This window comes from Lepidochelys olivacea, assembly GCF_965140295.1.
Source record: "Lepidochelys olivacea isolate rLepOli2 genome assembly, chromosome: 21".
NCBI classification, from domain to species: Eukaryota; Metazoa; Chordata; order Testudines; family Cheloniidae; genus Lepidochelys; species Lepidochelys olivacea.
The window spans coordinates 13,297,053-13,319,352 of NC_140431.1; the positions used below are offsets into that span (position 1 = coordinate 13,297,053).

The window sequence follows — 22,300 nt, forward strand, 5'->3', positions numbered from 1 at the left end:
GTCTGACTCCCCCAGTGACTTTGGGCAAGTCCCTTCATCTTTCTGTTCCCATCTGTCAAGGACAGGAACCCCTCCCTTTGTCTGCACAGACCATCAGCTGCTTGGGGCACGGGCCAGCTCTTGGCACATGTTTGTGCATCACCTAGCACACGGGGGGCTCCGATCTCAGGAGGTGCCACTGTACCACATGGGACATGCAGGCTGAGCATGGGAGGAGCTGTGGGGTCTGCAGTGATTTCTCTGGCCAGGGGGTGTAGAGGATACCCGACATGGTCCATCATGCCGTATAGAGACTACCCACCTGCTTTAAAACCCTACCTTTCCACATCCATTCCTCCCTCCCATCAAGAGGGCTCTGGCCCAAGGGCAAAGCAGAATTCCGTTTTCACTGGCAGCTCAAGCCGGGCTGCGAAACTGATTCCGTCCATTTCGCCAACAGCAAAACATTCGGGAAGCCTGCGCTGGCCGGCACCTCCCCGGCCGCTGCCCGAGCCAGAAACGACGTCTCCCCGCACGGCCCCCAACCGCAGCAGAGATAGTGGGAGCAGGAAGGGGCTGGTCCGTGACCGCAGCAGCCATATGCTGGAAGAGCCAGGAAAGGGAGTGGGACTGCATCAGAGGGGCTCTGAAGACAGAGCCTGGTTCAGGTGTAACCCCAACCTCAAAGCACCAGCAGCCACATTCACGAGCACCGCGGCTTCCCTCCTCCCCATCTTTTTAATCCCTGTTTCGTTCCTTGCTCTAGCCTACCTCAGTCATGCGGCTGGTACAGGAAGCACACCAAGGAGGCAGAGGCAGGCAATTGGCAGCCCTGCCAGCCCCCACAGCACTGACAGCAGAAGACGAGTTTCACACCGTAAACTGCTGGCTAACAGCAAACTTGCGTCAATGGCAGCCACAGCACCACAGGCCTGCAAGGGGAGCTAGCCCGTGGGTCCTGACAAGGTGGGAGAGGGCCCCACAGTCTAGCCACTCTCAGGCCCTCATGCCCACAAATGGCCCACACAAGCCTTCCCCGGCTTCCCTTAGGAGGCCCCTCCACGGGCTTATAGGTTTCCCATGTAAGCAGATTTCCCACGCTTGCTTTCACCCTATTCCTCTTCGTTGTCAGATGTGGGCGGTCATGCCTACCGGCTGGAGTGAGAGTCACACCTAGTGGTTAGTACAGGAGTTGGGAGCCAGGAATAGGAGCCCAGGGTCAGAACTGGAAAAGGCAAAGCAGGGGCAGGGCTGGGTCCAAGGCAGGAGCAGGGCTGGTCACAAGTGCGCCCAGAAGCTATCACAGCTGTGGGCGAACGCTGCTGGGTTTAAGAGCTGGTCTGCTGACTCTTGCCACCAGTCAGGCAGGGCAGCCAATGCAGGCCAGCTGTGTTCAGCAGGTTCCCCAGAGCCGGCTCTGCTGCAGGCCCTGATCCTTGACATTAGCTAAGCACCTTTAAGACACCAGCCCACTGGTCACCTCACCCTCCTCATCACTGGGGATATGTAGTCCCCACCCCAGCTTCAGTGGTCACTTAGCCCAGCGATGCTCCTTGCCTCCCTTGTCTGTCAATCTCTGCAGCCCCCTGATCACCCATGCTGGTCAGAACTACCATTTTATCCAGCCATGGACCCAGCAAGACAGGGCACATCCCACCAGAGCCATGTAGAGAGGGATCAATAACTCATCCCCACTCTGTGTGACCCGAACCGTCTAACGTCTGCCCTTGTCCCCACTTCACCCGCTCTGCTAGTACCTGGCTGTGGCTGGCGTGCATGGGGATCGGCTGTATGAACAGACCCAGGGGCGAGCCGAGTACACTGGAAACTCTGCCCGGCTCAGGGTAATTGGCAAAGGAGAAAAACCTTGTGTGTCTAAGAGGGGCTAAGGCTGGAGCAGCCATAGCTGCAAGCTAGGAAGGAGCAGGTTGGTCCAGCTGGCTGAACAGCCAGACATCCACTGCGGGCACAGCTACCAATATAGGCTGGCCAACAGAACCTTGGGACAAGGCCCGATGGAAGAAGGGGAGACTGGGCCTCAAGAGAAGAAAAGGCCCAATTGGGGAAGGTGGATCGGGACCTGCTGGATATCTACAGGGAGGAGCCCCAAACCTAGCTCAAGTCAAGTCCAAGCGCAACAGATTGTTTAATGCAGAGTCACAAAGACATTAAAAACCTGGCATTTGGAGTTACACAGGAGAAATGGTTACAGGGCTATTTATAGATATGTACAGCTCCCCTGCGCCACCCAGCGGGGTGAGGCGGGAGAGCAGCCCAGCTCCACTTCCACCATGTCCCCTGCGTCCTAGCATCAGCCGCCTCGCTGCTAGGGGTCTTTTCTGCTATGCCCAGCCCTGGCGAGAGCACAGGCTGCTGCTACCCCTCTCTCCACCTACCTCCTCTATACACTAGGTGGCGGCACCGAGCCTGCTGCTCCCCACACCCTCTTCCCAAGCCCCTCTGCCCCCCACACCTCTGCCTTAACTGGAGCTGCTTTCCCCTCCTCCGTCCAGGGAAGGAGGGTAGGAAATGGCAGTGAGAAAAGGCAGGTGGCTAGAGTGATGCCATGCCCCTGGGTGAATCATCCTCGGTGGGGATTGAACCCGGGACTTGTGGTTCTAAAAGCAGGAGCCTCTGCAGCCAGAGCAGAGACCCCCGGTCAGTTGGCCAAAGCTGTAGCAGGCTCAACCACCACTAGAGGGGGGGACAGAGCACCACATTGCGTGGGCAGGAGTGACTGGTTTGGGACCATAACGGGCAGCCACATCCAACCCCCGGCACTGAGACAGAGCATAGAGCCCTGTCTGAACCAAGCAGAGGGGCCAAGGAACGTGCTTCCTTCGGATGGGATTGGACTCTAGTGTCTTGGGGATGATGGAGGGGCTCTGTCCTCCCCCCAGACCTCTCACTGAACAGCATGGAAGCCAAGCGACCCAGGAACGGCAGCGACTGTCGGGTCCCCACAAAGGCCCGTGGCTGGTGCTGCTGTGTCCTTGGGCAGGTGGGATGAAGCCAGGTGGCCACCTGGAGGAGGATGGAGGAACACCTGTTCCAAGCAGCCTAAGCCACACCTGGAACATGCCTTCAGCAGATGAGGAAGAGGAGCTCGGCCATTCCCGGCACCGCTCCTTTGGCAAGTTAGCCCCAGCTCTGAGTCTCTGCCGGGCTCCCTAGTGTCACACAGGCATTATTGTAGCAGTTCTTCCCAGGAGATAGGTCTGGAGAAGACTTCCCTTTCTAGCCACAGGTCATAGTTCATCTGGAAATCCTCCGGCAGCTCCACCCTCTGGCCCAGCACGCTCTGTAAACAGTTATCCACGGGCAGGAAGTCAGGGTTGCTGTGCGCCCGGTCGTAGCGCCGGGAGTTGAAGCGCTCGATGCTGGCTCGCAGGGCGCACTCCTCCGCCTGGAAGTCCCAGGGCCGTGCATCCAGATCTAGGGCAGAAGGGAGAGGACATTAGGCCTAGATAGCCAGGGAGAGGTGGCCTCCTGGTCAGACCTTGCCTACCCTCTCCTCCCTTGGACAGGCAGATGCCCCTGCCCAGTCCATACCTGCGAGTCAGGAGTATCAAAAGAGGAAAAGCCCCTTTCACTGGGAACCCTAGGATCAGGGCTCCCAATGCCCAGGCTTCAGGGCTTGAGCCGTCACCAGTGGGAGTCAGGGAGGGAACTGGGCAGTTAGGTGCTTTATGGCTTTTGCCAAGAGGGGATACCGGACTAAGCGCACCACTGAGCTGCTGCCATATTGCAGTTGGGATGGCACTTCCCCATAAGGGGAGGTTGGTACAGCTGCCCTGGGGAGCGAGTTTCTACAGCTGCCGGTTCCTGATAGCTGAGGGACAGAAACAGGAGCGGCTCAACCACAGCTGCTAGGTCCAATGCCCCTGCCCACATCTTCAGGGTGGAGATGAAGCCTGCAGTGCTCCATCTTCACCCACCCACGCCATTCTCCCAGCATACAATGCTCCATCTTTGTCCAGGCAGCTGCCCTCATCTGTAATATGGAGGGACAGCCTCCTGGAGACTGCAGGTCCCAGCATGCAATGCTTCGCCTCCCCCTGGTGTATTAAAGACCTATTCTGTTTTATGCCAATTAGCGATGCCCTTTGGGCTCCTGGCCAGGTGCCAGCCTGGCCTGCTATTGGGCAAAGTGAGCAGATGCCCCCTGGGATAAGCACTCCCACTGGGCTCGACCCAACCCTGAGGCAGCAGGCACATGAGAGGCCACGGGGCGAGGGGTACCATTTCCATAGGCCCAGTCATCGTTGAGCCGGTGCCGCACTTTCTGGTAGATCGCGGACATGGTCTTCATGTTGCTTTTCCTCCACTGCCGTCCCAGGTACTTGGTCTGCACCTTGAGCAGCTTCAGGACGTAGAGCTGCATCATGGCTTGCTTCACCTTCAGGGCTCGTTTCAGGATGGGAGCCGACTTGAACACCACCAGCATCTAGGAGGCACACCGGTCACACCGCGCCGGGGGGCACCTGCTCCCTCAGCACGCACGTGGCTAACGCTGTGCCAGGCACATGTCCACCGAGCCCATCCACACACATCCCCGGCACCGGGACAAGGCCTGGATCAACGACTCACCCCACACTCCACTTGCGGAGGTTTTTAAGAGCCTTACACAGCCCCCACCCACACAGGTCTCTGCACCTCGTGGCGCCCAGTGGACTCCCACTCACCATGGTCCTGGAGTGCTTCCACTTTGTCAGCTTGTTCAATATCCTCAAGAGGTTTATACAGGAGAACAGGTTCCGCCAGCAAAACTGATTGTTGTCCCCGGCTTCCTACAGGGAGAGGAGAGCCAGGTGGGAGGGTGAGCAGCCAGCTTGGGGGTGTGCCGCACAGGGCTGCCTGTGGGAGGAGGCTCACGCTGAACAGGGCCAACCTGAAGGACAGGATTCCCTTTCCACCCAACCCTCCCCTAGTGCTAACTGGAGCCCAGTCACATGTGCGGGGAGCTGATCTCCGGAAAGCCTGGGTTGTCACAGCAAGGCAAGGAGCCCAGCACTGCCCCAGTCCTCTGAGCAGCAGCCTGCCCTGAGGGAGGAGCGGATCCTGCTGGGTGCTTACACGCCTGCTCCCGTCTGCTAGGCCTCCCAGTGCTGCAGAGAGCTCTCCTGGTTTGCTCTACAGCCCCCCTCTGCTCTGGCCCCAGCAGGGAAAGGACTTGACAACCAGGAGGGAGGCAGGCCCATGGGTACCCTGCAGGGCACTCACCAGACTCTCTGCCGTCAGCTCCGGAAGCTCGTGTACCACGCAGTAAGGGTAATCCAAGACCGAGATGCTAGAAGGAGAAGAGAGGGCCTCAGCCTCTCCTACTTGCTGATGCACAGCCCCAGCCTTGCATGGGGGGATATCTGTGGAGTCCCCTGCACCCCTTGGGGCAGCTTCCTAAAGAATCCCATGGTGGGGACAGCTGACAACATCCATTTACTGAGAATGGGTCCCGCTGCCTGTGCCACAACCGAGGGGGGACGTTGCTGGGGATTCAGGCAGCATGGAAGGGAGCCTGACAGGAGAGATTAGAGAACAGCTCCCTTCCCATGGGCCCCACAGCAGGAGCAGCGTTTGGGGAGGGAGAGCAGGTGCTGGGTATCCCATTGTGGGTGCAGTGTTGGGAGCCCTCAAAGCACCCCACAACCCACTCAGTACCTCATGCTGGGCTGCTGATGGGGGGGGGAAACCAGGTACCGCATGGCAGTAATGGTGAGGGACCCTCATCAGGTACCCCAAAAGGTACTTGGGTACCCCACTGCAGGGCCAGGGATGGGGGCCCTCAAGGTGCCCCACAACCCACTCGAGTAGCTCACTGCAGGGTTAGTGATGCTAGGGGGCACCCCACTGTGCAGCGATCCCACCCCATGGCAGCTGCAGGGTCAGCGAAGGGCCCTGGCCCCCCGTTACCTGTTCTTGGCAGTGATGTAGGACATGATGTTCTGATTGAAGAATTTCAGGATGAGTGGGATGCAGTTGGCAAACACCAGGTGCTGGGCCATGTACTCAAACTAAGAGCAAAGATAAGGGAGGCAGGTAAGCGAGCAGATCTGAGCCCCCTCCCCCGCAGTGCTGCATGCTCCCCCAGTGTGTGGGGGGGTCCCCCGCCCAGGTTTACCTGATAAACGTGATTCAGCTTGAAGTGTTTGAGCAGCAGGAGCAGCACGGCGGAAATGGCCTTGACGATGATCTCTTTGTGCCGGTTCACGTCCACGCCCAGCTTCATGCTCTGCAGCACCGTGGTCCTGGAGGACAAAGCCCCAACCTCAGCCCCCTGTCTCAGGGAGGGGGTACCCAATCCCCAGGAGAGGGGATGGCCAGAGACAGCCAGACCATAACCCCGCCAAGGGAATACAGCCCACCGCCAATTCCCCCTGCTCTCCCTCTCCACAGCCACCACTCCGTTGTCCCCTGAAGGCCTTTCCTGCATCTCCAACTCTCATGCTACCTTCAATTAATGAATAAGGTTTCCATGGTATGTTTTACCCCAAAGATCCCAAGGTGTCCAGCCAACAAACTCATCTCTGTGCCTAGTTTGGAGCCACTCCAGCCCACTGCTGAAATGCAGCCATCTCTGGGGCGGATGGCAGCAGTGACTAACAGAACATGGGAATGTTCCGCAACAGTTCAGGGGAGGACAAATCCCGTCTCGGATTGAAACCACAATTCAGACTGGCACACCAGTTGGAATCAGGCCAGGACGCTGGGCTAACCCACCCTGGAATCTGTACCAACATCTCAGCAGAAAGACAGCTCCTCTGCAAGCACAATGCACCCAGTGCTGCAAGTCGTGACTCAGAGGGAAGGTGCCTCACCAGTCACCAGCACCGCAACCTACACCATCTTGGGCATGAGCCAAAGAGCTCCCCCTCCAAGCGAGGGTCAGGCCTAACCCTGCTTAGCGTGAGAGAACTGACAGGATCTAGGGAGTCTAGCTCCAGGCCATTTCCTAGCTCAGAGTTAAGACTCGCCCTCAGCACAGGAAACTGAGTCACCGGCCACAGCCCAGGTGCTGGCTTAGACTCCCCAGCTCCAGCACAACCAGCCAGGCCTTAAAGCGCTGCCATGCAAAGCCAGGAGGGGCCTTCTGCCTACCGGAGACCTAGTCACCCCCATTATCTCACCCCCCGTTCACCCCGTTGTGGGCTTCTCCAGGCCACCAGAGAAGGGCACTCACGGCATCTCCTCCGGCAAGACGTCCGCGAGGATGTTAATGGAATCCGTCTTGGCTTTGGAAGTGGGGGCTGCGGCCAGCAGGATCTTCAGCAAGGCAATCTGTGGAGGGCATCCAAGAGCTGGGTGAGGGCAGGAAGGGCCTCCGAGGGCAGAGAACAGGGCTGGGGGTGCTGACGCAAAGGTGCTTAATGGCCCTCAATTCGGCATGCGGTGGGGAAAGGCGAGAAGATGCCACCAGGCGTGTGCCAGTGAACACAGAGGGGGCACATACCAACGGGCGGGGGGGGCTGAAGTCATGTGACTGGGAACATACGCACAAGCAGGGGCAATCAGGCACTTGTCAGGAGACGGTTCTGAAGCAGCAGAGGGCACAATCAAGCACACGCCAATGGACAGGGAAAGGAGGAGTGATCCGGTATGACTTGGCACCTACCAGTGGAAAGGGGTTGAGATCATGGGATCGGGCCCACCCCAGTGTAAGTTTGGTGAGGAGAGCCCAGCTGTACTGGTCAAGACGGGAGAGCGGGAAGGGACGGGGCTCGGGCTAGGATCAGTAGTGTGGCCACAACTCACCATGTACTGGGGCAGGCTGGGAAGGAGGCCCTGGTACAGGGCTTCCGTAGGAACTTGCTCCACTTCCTCTTCCCCCTAGTACAGAGATGAGAGAACCTCACCCTGAGAATGTCTCCAGCCCTCGGCAGGTGGCCGATTTGGACTGGGGTGCCGGGGCCTGCCTGGCTCGTGGCTCTGCAGAACCGACGTGAGCACAACGCAGCCTCCCAGGACACGGGCCCAGCCCTCCCCTCCCCCAAAGGACAGCCTAGCAGTCACACAGCATGCTGCCACATAGGGATCAGAGCTCATGAGGGGGGAGGAACCTCCCCCCGCAGGTTACCCTTGAGCAAACCTCTCTGGCTAACTGAAGACGCAGCAGTGACAGGCTCCTGCATGCAGTCACCTCCTCAGGGGATACAGGATTGGCAGGGTCCCCGAGGACATCCAGCCACCCAAAGGAACCCCAATCGGCAGCTCTGCAGGCCCCACAACCAGCCCCCTGGCCTCCTCCTCACCCTCCCCGAAGAGCCACTTTACGGATCTGCCTCCCTGCAACATGTGGACTCTCCAGAGAGGGGAGCACCCCTGTGGCACTCACCCCGGAGAGCGGGGAGCGCACGTACTCCTCTTCCATCTGAACCTGAACCTCCGCGATCGACGTGTACTTGTGCTGCGCAGAGACAGAGCAGGGGAGGTTAATGCCACCGGCGCGGGGAGACTCCCGCAGTCCCTTCGCTGACAGCATACATGCCACCAGCTGCAGCCCACCCAGAAGGGAAGCCACAGCCATGCTTGTGAAGGCAGGTGCCTGTAACATTTTATGACTATTACATGTTCTGTCCACCTGACTTATGTTGTTTGCTACCTGCTCTCAAGGGGTTCATTCCAACAGGAAAGCGAATGGACCTTTCTGGTAACCCTCCACTGACCACCACTGGATGGTTGTCACAGCAGGGGAAGGGGCTGACCTGGTTCAGGAGACCCAGGGCAGACTAGGGAACTTTGCAGGGGAGAAGAGGGCAGTCCTGGGAGAACAGGAGAGAGGGCAGGCTGGAGGCCTGGCACCTGGATGGGTTGCACAGTCTGGGAGGATCAAAGGTACAGCTGGCCCTCAACTGGCAGGAGGGGTTAGAGGCACCCGCACACACAGGCAGCGTCGAGGGGAGCCCGTGAGGGGGGCACTCACCAGTTTCAGGGTTCGGATGCTCTCGTGGATGGGCCTGGGCAGCCCCACCACCGTGTTCGTGTCACTAGAGAGAGGAAAGAGCCAGACTGACATGGAGGCTGAAAACACCCTCTCCTCCTGGTCAGAAAGGAGAGGATCCATTTCTCCTAGAGGGCAGAGAGCAGCCATCGAGCTGGGGAAAGAGCCCAGTGGGGTCTTGTCCATCAGCTGTCGCCTTGCCAGTGCATCAGCATGAGGCCAAAGTCGGACGAACCACGAACTGGCTCTGCCCAGGACCCAAAGTTTATACCTCCACAGCCTGGCTCTGCTTTAACTCACTTCCCCAGCGTGTAGCCAATGAACTTGCTGCGGCTGGATTCCAGGAACATCTCGATGTCCTTCTCTCTGCGGGAAGGAGGAGACCACTTACCACGCAGTCAGGCCCAGGCCTTCCACCACTACCGTGGTGGAGAGCTAATTACAAGCAGAAAAAACGAATCAGCCCAACAGAGCTCTCCTGGGTCAAGTGAGATTCAGAGACAGCAGACCTCCTGCCTCCACTCCAAAGTCCCACCCCAGGAGGGTCCCCACCCCTAGGTGAGCTCCAAAGAACAGCACTGCAGCCCATCTTGTCTCTAAGACAACAGCCAGGCTGGGCTCCAGTGTGGAACACGATAACCCATTGTTGCTCCAAGACAATGCCACCACCCTGGAGGCTCATAACACTGGGGTGGTTGATCTCGACAGCCTCACTGCTGGACAGTTCTGCGAGGGTCCTGTCTGTATCCTGAAGGATAGTGGTCTCCATCTGGGGAGCGGAAATCTGTCTCGCACTTTAACCATCACCCCTCAGTGTTCATTAGACAAGCCGATGGCAGAACACTGCCAGGGGCCTGACACAAGGTCAGTCCTAGTGGTCCTGAGGTGACAACTCACCTGACCTTGGGAGCCCAGGGCAGCCCCTTTGGGCAGGCGAATCGGTCAGTGGGAGGGTGCTGGATGGGTGGAGGCATCACCTCGTCTCGTTCCAGGGGGAATGTCTCCCCCTCGAGGCTGCTGTCATCGTCATTCTCCTCCTCTTCCTCACGGGAGTCGTCAGCTTTGTAAGGGTCCCGCTCATTGAAGGCATCGAGGTTGTCTTGCTTAATCAGAGCCTGGAACCAAGGGAGAAGGCAGCTGAATGGGGAGCGGGTGAACGTCAGATCGAGAGACATGGGGAGACAATAACTCTGGGGTGCAAGGCACCCCAAGATCACACCTGACTCCCCAGCATGCCAAGGGCAAGAAGCTGGCTGCCCTGTGTCACCCTTGTTAATTTCACTGTCCCCTTGAGGAAAAGGTGACGTTCCCTCCACGACTGCCCCTGATCTCGCCCAGATTCAGCCTCACCTTGTGTTCCCGCCGGCCCCGTTTCTGCTGCTGTTCGATCAGGTCGGAGGCCGACGCCGGTGGGGACGCAGCCCTCATGTTGCGGATCACTTTGATGCTGTCCTCTGGAAGTGACGGGAGGCCCAGTATCTCCCGTTTCTCGGCTTTCATGGCTTGGAGCTCCTCGAAGCCTCCCAGAGTGCACTGCAACACAGACGCCCCCCACACACCCGGGATTGTGACTGAGGCGACTGCATGGACAAGCTCCCGCCGGACCCACAGCGTACAGGGTTCGCTCACGCGTCAGAGGTCCAAGCACCCAACGCTGCCTGGCAGAAAGTCCACGCGAACAGATCCCCAAGGCAAAGAGCTCTGCCCATAAACCTTACGTATGGGGTCTGTTATTTAGGGTCTATCTAGGCTAGATCCTAGAACGTCAGACACTGGACTGCTCAGTCTGAAGACAGCCCAGAAGCCAATGGACAGAAGGCACCGCTGGGGTTCTAGCTACAGGACGTCACAGATCTAGTGAAGTGAAGGGCGCACTTTCCTTTGGTCAAGAGGCCATTCAGGAAAGAGGAGTATGGTCTAGAGGTGGGAGCACAGCGCTGATAATAAGAAGCTCTAATCCCACTTCTCACACCATCTTCCCTCTATGACCATGAGCATCCAAAACACTTGGCACCTCAGGTCTCCCATCTGTAACATCTATAACACTGGCGACAGGCCTAACCACACCGTGAGAGGATCTCTATGGTGCGCTCTGACTGTGAAAAGCGCAATGGGATTCTGCCCCGGGGGCCCTACCATTCTACCTCCTCTGAAGGAATGGAGGATCTGCTACAGGAACCCAGCAGTATTCAGCACAAGGGCAGCTGGGAGTTAAAGGCTCCAGGAAGTCAGCATAACCCTTGTTATTCATACACGGAAGGAGCTTTCAGCTTCGACAGCTGGCAATGTGTTTAGCAACACAAGGAGGGGGAATTTAACAGAAAATCGACCCTGTCAATAGCTCCCTGTAAACAGATTATGGAATTTCACCTGCTCCAAGCCACAACTTGCACTGGGGACTGTCTACATTACAGACTGACACTGTGTTGATCTCACATACTGTTTGTGTCTAGCCAGTTATCAAGCAGTTACTCATTGCCAGGATGGTACAGGGACATGACCCTGACCGTGAGCAGAGCTGTCACACACTTGTTCCAATGGTTAATTACTCTCACTGTTAAAAATGTATGCCTTATTTTCAGTCTGAATTTGTCTAGCTTCAATTTCCAGCCATTGGATCCTATTAGACCTTTCTCTGGTAGATCAAAGACCCCATTATTAAATATTTGTTCCCCGGGGTTCTTACGGACTGTCATTAAGTCACCAATTAACCTTCTCTTTGTTAAGCTAAACAGATTGAGGTCCTTGAGTCTATCACTAGAGGACAGGTTTTCTAATGCTTTCATCATTCTCGTGGTTCTTCTCTGCACCCTCTGCAATTTATCCACATCCTGACTGAATTATGGGCACCAGAACTGGATGCAGTATTTCAGCAGCGGTCGCACCAGTGTCAAATACCCAGATCCCAGAGATCACAAAGAGAGGTAAAATAACTTCTCTGCTCCCAGTCTGTTTATGCATCCAACGATATGTTAGCCCTTTGGGCCACAGCATTGCATGTTTACCTCACTGTCTATCTCAACCCCCAGTCTCTCTCAGGGTCATTGCTTCCCGGGACAGAGTCCCCCATACCGTCAGTATAACCTACGTTCTTTGTTTCTAGAGGAATACAGTTACATTTAGCTGTATTAAAACGCATATCTAGATCGCTCTGAATCAGGTGACCCGTTCTCTTCACTCTTTACCACTCCCCCAATTTGTGTGTCACTTGCAAACTTTATCAGTGATGATTTTATGTTTTCTTCCCGGCCAGGGATAGAAGTGTGAAATAGCGTAGGGCCAGAACCAACCCCTGCAGGACCCACTGGAAACACACCCACTCCACAACGATCCCCTGTTTACAATTACTCAGCTGCATCTCAGGGCGGATGTACCAAATTTATCACAGGACAAGACAGTCAGGGCCCCTATCACTTGCTTCCAGCCAAGTCGGCCCCAGATGAGATGTCAAGGAACGAATCACTTGGATGATGGCTTTAGAAACCTTGTCCCAACTCCCCGGCTCAGGCCAGGGGATTCTTACCAGCGCCGTTTTCCAGAGCAGTAGCAGCACCTTCTTCATAGGGAAGTGCGGGGCATGGCCGCTGCAGAATTTGGTCACCATTCCGAAGAGCATGACGGAAAACGGCTCGTTGTTATACAGCGGGGCCCCTAGAAGCAAACACACCCATGACAGCCCGGCTCGCCTGAAGAGCGCCCACCCTCCCATCACCACCTCACTCTCAGGGCAGAGCTCCAGCATGTTCCTAACCTCACCATTAAATCCCCTACATGCTCACCCCCACCCTCATCCTCTCTCCAGCCAGCTCGTCTCCTCCCTTCTGAAGCCCAGGACCTACCCTATCTGCTTATAAATAATTCTGATGTTGGGCAAGGATGGCCCCAGAGACCAGACTCCACAGCAGAGATACAGTACGGGCAATGAGAATGCTGGCTTCCTTTGCTCTGCCACCTCCAGTGTGGCTTAGCCGTGCCCCAGAGGAATCCTCCAATAACAGCAAAAGAATCCTGTCTCCATGGCCCATTCAGGCTTTGGCTGATTTGCCAAGACAGACAAGAAGAGCATTGGGAATGGATTCTGCAGAGTGGGCCCATGTTGCCTGGGAATTGGAATGGGACCCAGTAATTCACTTCACACAGGCCACTGAACTGCTGGTCACTACCAAATGGGCCAGATTCGAACCACTACAGAGATTCCAGGCCCTGGCTCATCACCTTGCAGGGAACACTGCTGTAATCTACCCACCCCACCATTACACACCCGGGACATTCCAGGGGAGGATCCTACCTAGCTCTGCTCGGAAAGTCTGCCTAATGGTCTTCCACTCAATCTTGTCTCCCTCAGCCTCCTGCCGGACAGTCTCTACGATCAGGTACATGATGTTCAGCAACACCCTGCAAACCATAGAGAGTCAGACAGTACCATGGGATGACCAAGGGGGGAGCAGGTCTCAGAGGAGCTGCCTATGACCTGCTGGCTCCAACAACACTTAGAAAGGCAGTCATGTTCTGCTCCCATTTGTCAACATCCCACAGGAGGAACAGATCAGACTCAAGGGGACTAGAGTTAGATATCGGAGTTGGGGGTAAGAAACCCTCTGGAGGAGTGTTACCCAACTCGGGGGGGGTGGGGGTGAGGCGGAAATCACGAGATGTTGAACATCTTATTATAATCTAAAGCAAAGAAACCCTCCCCCACACCTCCCCCAACCCAGGTCCTTCAAGGTCATAGAGTTTAAGGCCAGAAGGGTCGCCATGATGATCAGTCTGACCAACTGTATATTACAGGCCACGGAACATCCCCCAGTCAGCCCCGCACCAAGCCAACAACCAGATTTAGACCAAAGCGTTACAGCCCTCAGAAGACGAAACTATCATGTGGCACAGGCAGAGAACAGGTCAAGGATCCCCTCTCTGGTGACACACAAACTAACCAATTATCTAGGCTCTGCATCGGCATCACTGATACACTTTTTACTCTTCGTAAATAAAAGTGGGTCGTGAACATTTTTAACTTCAGATAACGGGTCACCAACCTGAAAAGACTGAGAAAGTGTGCTCCACTCCTCACCCCTTTGCCCCCCCGTCTTTTGACCCCGTAGCAGTAATTCGCTGTGTACATGGATTAGGAGATGGTCTGACCCTGTATGGCAAGCCCTACTGGTCCATCAGTCCAGTATCCAGCCTCCGGCAGCAGCCTGTACTTGATCCTGCAGAGATGCTACCGAGCTTAGCATGTCTACAGTGCTTTTCGAGCCCAGAGCTCAACACACTTTAACAAAGGTGGGTGCCATTAGACCCATTTTATAGGTGGAGTAAATGAGGCACAAAGAGACCACAGGGAGTCAACACTCTGGAAATGGCGCCCGATCTCTAGCCCTCTCTGCGGGACTGCACATCTCTCAAAGAGGGAAACAAATCCCATAATGCACCTGCCAAAGCTCCTTTCTGAACCTCCAGGCCCTCAGCTTAGACCCTCACCAGCCTGCCCCCATCATTTACTCACCTCAAATCTGTGCTGTCGGCCAGGGAGATGGCGGGCTTCCTCACGGCACTGCTGCAGGCGGCGCTGTTACTGAGGGAGGAAAGAGACTCAGACCCTCAGATCAGGCTGCCCACACCTCCCCCTGGGAAAACGCAGTTTGGATGGTTTAACACCGCCGTAAACAACCCATTAAACCACACAGGGTCGCTGCTGCTGGACTCTCACACATGACTAGCATCTACGGATGCCAAAGACTGGAAGCCTTCAAATCAAACTGGCGACGCAGGGAGCAAGCTCAGAGTCCCTGGGAAAGAATATGACTCTCTCCTAGGGGAAAACTAAATCACATTTAGTACTTGCTGCAGCTGTGCTTCTTAAACATCTCACTAAACCTCCCCCAGAACTTAGCCCCATTTCTCAGATGGGGAAACAGACACAGCAATGCAGTGATCTACCCTAGGCCTCAAAGGGAGTCAGCATCAGAGCCAGGACTGGCATTCAGGAATTCCTGGCTCCCAGGCCTGCTCTCAGAAACCCCTCCCTCAAGTGCAAAGCTCTCCACTCCGGAGCCCGCTGCTGACGTGAAAGGGCTTGGTCCTTAGCGGATTCTCCCCCACAGGTGCCCATCAACAATGGACTCACAGTCTATGCTCAGGGCAGACCTAAGGCTGCACCACATCTAACATGCTCGCTGGGTAAATGGACTAACCCCCGGGAAGAACCATTCTCTCCAGAACGGGTGTCTGACCATGCGTATACCTCCCTGCCCCTCTTCCCATTGCAGAATAAAAGTGTTCTGGAGAGCATGCAGGAAGAGATGACTCTTTGCAAACATGCCTTTCATCATTGCGTGAGCACGCTTCCTTAGGATGGCAAGGGAAGTACAGCTCAAGGGACTGGAAATGGGACAAAGAGCCTTTCCACTACAGATCTCCAGTTCAAATCCAGCCCAGCTGCCACCAACCAACCACTGGTTGGAAGCGGGGGGGAATTCCGTTCCTAGTAGCCAAAACCCACCCCCACTGTTGGCAGCCTGAATACAGAGACCGAGGATTGACCGGACTGAGCTAGAGGCAGTATCTCCAGGACACGCGTGAAGCACTCTGAAACTTGCAAAACTCACTACTGCCTACATTGCCCCGGTCCTTGGAGCCAAAGCCCAATCCGACTCCCGCTGGCGTCAACAGGAGCCTTCCCGCTGACTCTGACGGAAACTGGATTGGGAGCAGAGAGCTGCTGGGAAGTGCACATCTTTCATAAACTGGAAAAAGATCCAGGGGGAGCAGTTCACACTCATGTTATCAAAACTCCTTTGGCAGAGCTTTTCATATCCCCAGCCCCATGGTACTTACTCAATCTCCATGTTCAGAAGCTCCACCAAAGCGTTGAAGGTCCCAACTTCCAGTAGCAAGAAAATGTTATATCGCATCCAGGCTTGAACTTCAGCCTCGGAGCCGCACTCTCCAAAGGTGCCTGTAAGAACGGTATTATTGGGTCACCTTTCCACCAAGAATCTCAGCGCACTTCACAGACATCGAAGCAAGCCTCAGAGAGCCCAGGCAAATCTGATCCATGGATTACAGACAGGAAGACAGGCACTGAGAGGGGAAGAGACTTGCTCCAGGTCTCAGGATAAAAAGAAAAATTAGTGGCTGAGCTGGGCGAAGAATCCAGATCACCCAACTCCCGTTCCAGTGCCCCATCTACTGGGTTAGAAGTTGGACAAAAGCATTTAAGAGAAATATTTTTCCGTTGAAATGATCCACTTGGATTTAAAGATTTCCCCTGAAGCATTTGCAACCCAAACGTTGCCACATTGAGCTAGTGCAGGGGAAGCAGGGGCCAGATTCTGGCCCCAGCCCATATGCGCTGATCTGATATAGGGACTGTAAAATGGACACAACCGCCAGAGGGAGGATTCCCCTTGCTGTGGCAGCTCTGTAAGGCTCAGGTGCATGGCCCCATGATGCCCACAGCATAGGGGACAGGCCTGGGGGTAGGAGAGGGAGTAGGGATAGTGCTCAGCACCATGGCCATTCTGGCCTGTGGAGCATTCCACTGGCAGACAAAGGGAGACTGCTCCAGGCCCCCTAGCTGCTGTTAATTTGACTGGGGCCACATCAGCCCTCAGTGCAGGAAGAACGTGGGTATTGCAAAGGCGGTTTAAACAACATAATTTTTTATTTATTAATTATTATTATTATTAGAGGCACCTTTGGAAAATGCAACTCTGCAGCTTAAATCAACCTTCACCCCAGACCCTCCTGGGCTACCCCTTATGTGCTGTACTTAAGAATCGAGCCCCTAAACAGGAACCCAACTAGAAATAAAGGTGAAAATGACTCATCGATTTCGCTGCCTGAGCCGAGTGAAACGCACAACAGGTAAGATGGCAACAATCGTACCAAGTTAATTCAGATCGAACAGCTGCAGGTGTGACCAGGGACATGAGGAGGGAAGCTGGTTTCTAACCTGCGTGCCCGTGTAATAAAAATTCTACATAGAAAAGTTAACAGGGATTTCAGAACAGGACCAATTCTTCTGCCGACATTGCAATGTACCTTGTGCAACGTAGAGGATGGCTCGGGCCACCTTGAGCCTCTTCTCCCTGGCAGTGACCTCCAGCCCATCGAGGAGCCGCATGGCATGGGTTCGATGCTGGCTGCTGTCCAGCTCGGTCCATTTTTTATCCAGCACTGAAAAGCCAAAACACAGCTAGTTTTGTCAGAGGTTGCTCCCCGCAGCTGGAAGGGGATGTATATTTCTTCCCCTCTCCAAAAGCCAGGAAACTATGAAGCAGTTACAGCTGCAATTCTTTCATAGGATGTAAAACAAATAGAGGAAAATTCAGAGCATTCAGCCTAAATGGAGCATCAATTTGGACGGGGTGTTCATCACAGCCATGGGACAAGGCATAGGTATGTCTGATCATCAAGGGGCCAGGTGGCAGGAACTGTCTGCCTTCTAGTACAGCACAGAATTAATCAGACTCATCGGTCTGATTCCACATCAGCAGTGATCAGAAGCCAGTACTGTCAATGACCTTCATAAAACGAGATGGTTGTTCTTAATGGACAGACTTCCACATCTTACAGCACAGTCACAGTTGGCACCAATTAACCACCTAGCACATTTTGATAGACTAAGTGCTGATTGGGCCATGGACACTAATCTACTCTTTCCCCTTCAGTTCACAGTGAGACACATTAGGTGTCCTGTGAACACTGACAACATCTGTTAGCAAAGGTAAACAAGGAATCAATGTACATGGCTGGTTCCTTCCTTCTGACACAGGGATAGGCGCACATCAATACTTCTGTCTCCTATTGTCTATGTTCTACAGGTGACAACATCTCTTACCGTGGACCCTAAAATCTTCCTCAAAGCATTTTCGATTCAGCTGGAACTCCGGACCCTCCGTGTAGCTGTATAGTTCTGCCAAGAGAGCACACTGGTGTCTGCTGGTTGCCAATTTCATTTCTGCATCCAACCAGAAAACACCTACCAAAAACTACACAGTTCTCAGCTGTGAAACTAAGGAGCACGGACTTCACTTCAGTCATATCACACTTAATGTTTATTGGAATCTGTGGTCATTAGAATCTGCATGGTTTTACTTGTCACCTGGGAATTGCTGCTATGGGTTATTTCTACACATACTAATTATATTAATTTTTTTTAAAATGATCTCTCATCACTGAAGTTTTCTACACTTAGGGCCCATTGTTTTCAGTTTTTATTTTATTTAATTTTTCCAGGCAATTTATCAGTGTTTATTACCACAGCAACAAAAACAGGTGAAAAATCAGTGCAAAAAATATTAGTAATTTTTCTGGGTAAATATCGGGGTATATTTTGGCGGACAGAAAGACGGGGGAAAGCTATTCACTAGATTAATGCTTTGAATTCCGTTCATCAATGTAGTTTGCTGTAAAACTAAAACAGAACTCAAAACACAGTGCCACCGCTGAGTAAGAAAACAATACACCTCTAATCCCGAAATAAAACTTTTCATTTGAATAAATGGTTTACTGTTGTAGACTTAGAACTATTCGCCTATAAATATTTACATTTAATACTTGGGCCACACTATTTGCAGTGCCTACACTCAACTTCATCCTTTCCCTGTTTTTTTTTTTTTTTTAAACTTTCGAATACTTCCTTGGGTTCTGAAACGTATCCTGATACAGATTTTCATTTTCTTCCTATTTTAGCATGTCAAAACTTTAAACTGCTATCTGCTAACAACTTGAAATGTGTACGTGGCGGGCGTGAGATTCCTCAGTACATACCGATGCGCATACACTTCAGAGTTTGCATGCATGCCTGCCTGTTTGTTTATTGTGTGCATCTTCTAGACTAATACATAGTCTTACTTCAACAGGCAGTTTTGCATATACACACAAACTAATGTATTATCATAATACATATATCTCATGCAATGTATTGTATTTGCCGAATAAAAAGTTATTTTTTAGATATTTGAACGATACAAAAGTAGGGTGAAAATCAGAAAAAAATGAATAATACTTTTTGTAAAACCTGGACATTTTTCAATAAAAATCGGTTTAAACTGAAAACGAAGTGGCTTATGTATACTCAAACGCTCAAAACATAAAAGATCTCAGAACAATGTTTTACATAAGTGAAATTAAATAGAAATTATTTTTGGTATTTAAAATATTATTACTAGTGAAAAGAGTTTATCTGGATGTAAATTTCTCAAGTATTTGGGATCCAAACACTGCATCCACTAGCCTGAAAACTGAAAGCTGAAACTGACAAGAAAGTCAAGTGAAACTGATTAGCGTGGTTGTCCAACATGGGAAATAAAAAAAAAAAAAAAAAGCAGGGTATATGGCAAAAATTAGTTAATTAAAACGAACAGAATTTTAACAAAGTGTTATTAAGCTAAAAACAGCTATATGAAAAATATATTATTTTTTGAGTCAATAGTGTTCTTTTACTGACCAGTGAGCAAAAAACAATACATTTAAACCTAATGGTTAAATTATTTCCTTACCCGACAGCTCTGCAGACCATCTATCTGTGTCTGCATATTCAAACTCCAAGTCTGGGGATTCGGAATAGCCCTGATGGCAGAAGAAAAACAGTTTTAATGAGTCACTATTCAGTAAAAAGAAAAGGAGGACTTGTGGCACCTTAGAGACTAACAAATTTATTTGCGCATAAGCTTTCGTGAGCTACAGCTCACTTCACTGGATGCATCCGATGAAGTGAGCTGTAGCTCACGAAAGCTTATGCGCAAATAAATGTGTTAGTCTCTAAGGTGCCACAAGTCCTCCTTTTCTTTTTGCGAATACAGACTAACACGGCTGTTACTCTGAAACCTAGTCAGTAAAACAAATTCACTCTCTGTAGCTTTCAAAATTCATCCAGTTGCAAGTTCGGTACAGTATTTTCAGTCTAACAGATATGATATTTACCAGTGCATCAACAGTATCAAGGTAACCTACTAAAATGCCTTCTGTATTTTAAATGGGTGTAATATTCAACATTTCTTATTCCTACCCAATTGTGTAATGTTGCTCTGTGCTGTTGAAAAATCATGTTCCATTAAGTTGTATTTCAGCAGTGAGTGACCCCTGTTTGTATACAGCCTATAAAGCATTCTGGGAGCCTTTGAAGGGAAAGGCACTGTGTAAAATTTTATCTATCCACAGGCTTATTTAATCCTAAAACTGGAGCAGACTAGTCTGGACCAGGGAGCTCTCAGATCTAGTCAATTTAGAATAAATGTGAACCACTCTGAAGTCTGGGATGCTACCAGTCCAAATCCTCACCCTCACCTTTAAGTACTAACAGAATACAAAGAATAACTAAGTAGGTAAGTAAGTAAATACAGAGTAGAGGCAATATTACTGACACTGGAGAAAGATCAAGACTGCAACAAGATGCAGTCGCTTTTAAAGAAATGAACATAAGTCATCAACAGGCTCCCTTGGCTAAGCTTTAGGCGAATCTTGGGCCATCTGCTATCAGAGGACAGGATGCACCACCTTTGGAAAAGCAACCAGGAGTCCGGTGGCACCTTAGAGACCAACAGATGTATTTGGGCATAAGCTTTCGCGGGGGACGGGGACGGGGACGACACACTTCTTCGGATTCACCTTCGGGACTGGGATCAAATGAAACAGCAGCATCCATGTACTCATCTTAAGGCCGAGAGTCTCAACCCGTTTACCGCGGCGGGCTGCCCGGGTCACCATCCACGCAATGCGCCTCCTGCCCGTGGGGCCCCGAGGACGTGACCTGGGGGGGCCGGTGTGCTGACGGGGCCGCCCGCGGGCGGGGGAGCGGTTCTGGCCGGGGAGCAGGGGCGCCGAGGCGCGGGCCGACACGGAACCCCCCCCAGGCCCGGCCCGGCCCGGCCCGGCGCCCAGACACCGCGCCGAGGGGCGCTTTGCCTGTGCGTCCACAGCCAGCCCGGCCGGGCCCCAGGCAGGACCCGTCTCCCCCCGCGGGACCGGGGCCCCAGGGACCCGCATAGCAGGGGAAGGGGGCTGGACCCGGCCCCGGGACCCCCACCCCCCGACACCCAGAAGGGGGAGGGGTCTGCTCCATTTGGACCCGGTACCCAACGGCCCCGCCCACAAGGCCCCGCCCACTCGGAGCCGGAACCGGAGCGACCCCGGCGGACCGAGGTGGGAGCAGGGCCGCGGCCGCGCTCTCACCTCCGAGTCCTTGCGCTGGTTGCGGTTGAACTCGCGGCCCTTCCCCGCCGGCGGCGGCAGCAGCAGCCCGCCCCGCTGCTTGTTGTTCACGATCAGCGGCCCCGGCCCGCCGACGCCGCCCGGCTCCATCGCCGCCCGCCCCGGGCCCCGCCGCTCTCTCGCGAGAGGCGCGCGCGCGCTCCCTTCTCGCGAGATCGCCGGCCCGGGAGGGCGAGGGGTCGAGGCGGCCATGTGCGGTGTGGCGTGCAGTGGGGGGGGGGGGCGGCCCAGGCGGCCATGGCGGGTGTGTCATTCAGCTAAGAGGCGGCCGACGCGTGGGTCGCTTGAGGCAGCCATGTTAGGAGTGGCGGGAGCTGCATCAATCCGCCTTTTCAGGGCCTGTGCTGGCTGCTGGGGGGGGCTGCGTGCTTGTCCCCCCCATGGTCTTGCCCTAGGGCACCTCTGGGGCTAGAGCTGCCATCACATCAGCATCCAGCAGAGCCAACCCCTCCCCCTCCAAAAGCCGCAAATCAACCCCGGCCGCCTGGGTCCTGCTCCCAGGCCGAGGCCCACGGGGGACAGGGCCCTCCAGCCCAGCACCCTTCCGGCTGGGGTGCCCTCCGCCCGATCTTCAAACCAGAGCTGTGCCAACCCCGCACTTCCGCGCGGCCCGCCACAGCCTCCTGGGCGTCTCACCCAGCCGCAGGGCCCGCCGGCCCCGCCCTGGCACCGAGCAACCACGAGGCAGCCTCAAGCCAGGTCCTGGATAAATGCCGCAACCCCCAGCCAGGCCAGGCCCAGCATCCTACTTCTCGAGCTCTAAAAATCACACGCCCTTAGCTGGTGCGAGAAATGCATCTTTTATCCTCTGGGATGGCCACCCACCTACTCAGTCCTACAGCCGGCTCGTATCTTTCACCAGGCCCCTGCAGACTCGAACAAGGGTGCTTTCACGTGAGGGACCTGGAGTCCACTCAAGAGAGCAACAGCTACCCAGGTACGCAAGGGGAGAATCAAACCCCCTGACTTCAGACCACAGCCTCCTCTTGGTCGGTGCTGACACCCCTTGCCTTTGAGGGATCTCACAGACACAGCTTAAGGGTGGAGGTGGCTGCGGTGGGATTTGTCTTCCTTGACACCAGTTCTACCCTTCCCTCCTAGCTTTTAAACAGCTTTGATCACCCTCCAAAAGGTTGACATGACCACGATTTTCTCTCCCTCTCCCTT

At 54.0% G+C, this 22,300-nt stretch overlaps 1 protein-coding gene across 3 annotated transcripts; it reads right to left on the bottom strand.

The window, feature by feature from the left end:
• Positions 1-2,106: 2,106 nt before the first annotated feature.
• STRIP1 (striatin interacting protein 1) lies at positions 2,107-21,241 on the bottom strand. 3 transcript variants are annotated; one of them, XM_084611391.1, is made up of 21 exons: positions 21,095-21,241; positions 19,423-19,492; positions 17,760-17,834; positions 16,961-17,095; positions 15,752-15,872; positions 14,421-14,489; positions 13,203-13,309; positions 12,438-12,565; positions 10,265-10,447; positions 9,812-10,029; positions 9,215-9,280; positions 8,897-8,960; positions 8,309-8,380; positions 7,729-7,803; positions 7,157-7,254; positions 6,098-6,224; positions 5,890-5,990; positions 5,203-5,269; positions 4,665-4,769; positions 4,222-4,426; positions 2,107-3,414 (listed from the first exon to the last, which is right to left on the bottom strand). In XM_084611391.1, the coding sequence occupies exons 1-21, from the start codon at positions 21,221-21,223 to the stop codon at positions 3,167-3,169; spliced, it is 2,463 nt and encodes an 820-aa protein (XP_084467517.1). In that variant the 5' UTR covers positions 21,224-21,241; the 3' UTR covers positions 2,107-3,166. The 3 variants fall into 3 exon arrangements, with proteins under 3 accessions (XP_084467517.1, XP_084467518.1, XP_084467519.1); XM_084611393.1 differs by having other exon boundaries at positions 3,275-3,414; positions 4,665-4,836; XM_084611392.1 differs by lacking the exon at positions 7,729-7,803.
• Between the last annotated feature and the right edge of the window lie 1,059 nt (positions 21,242-22,300).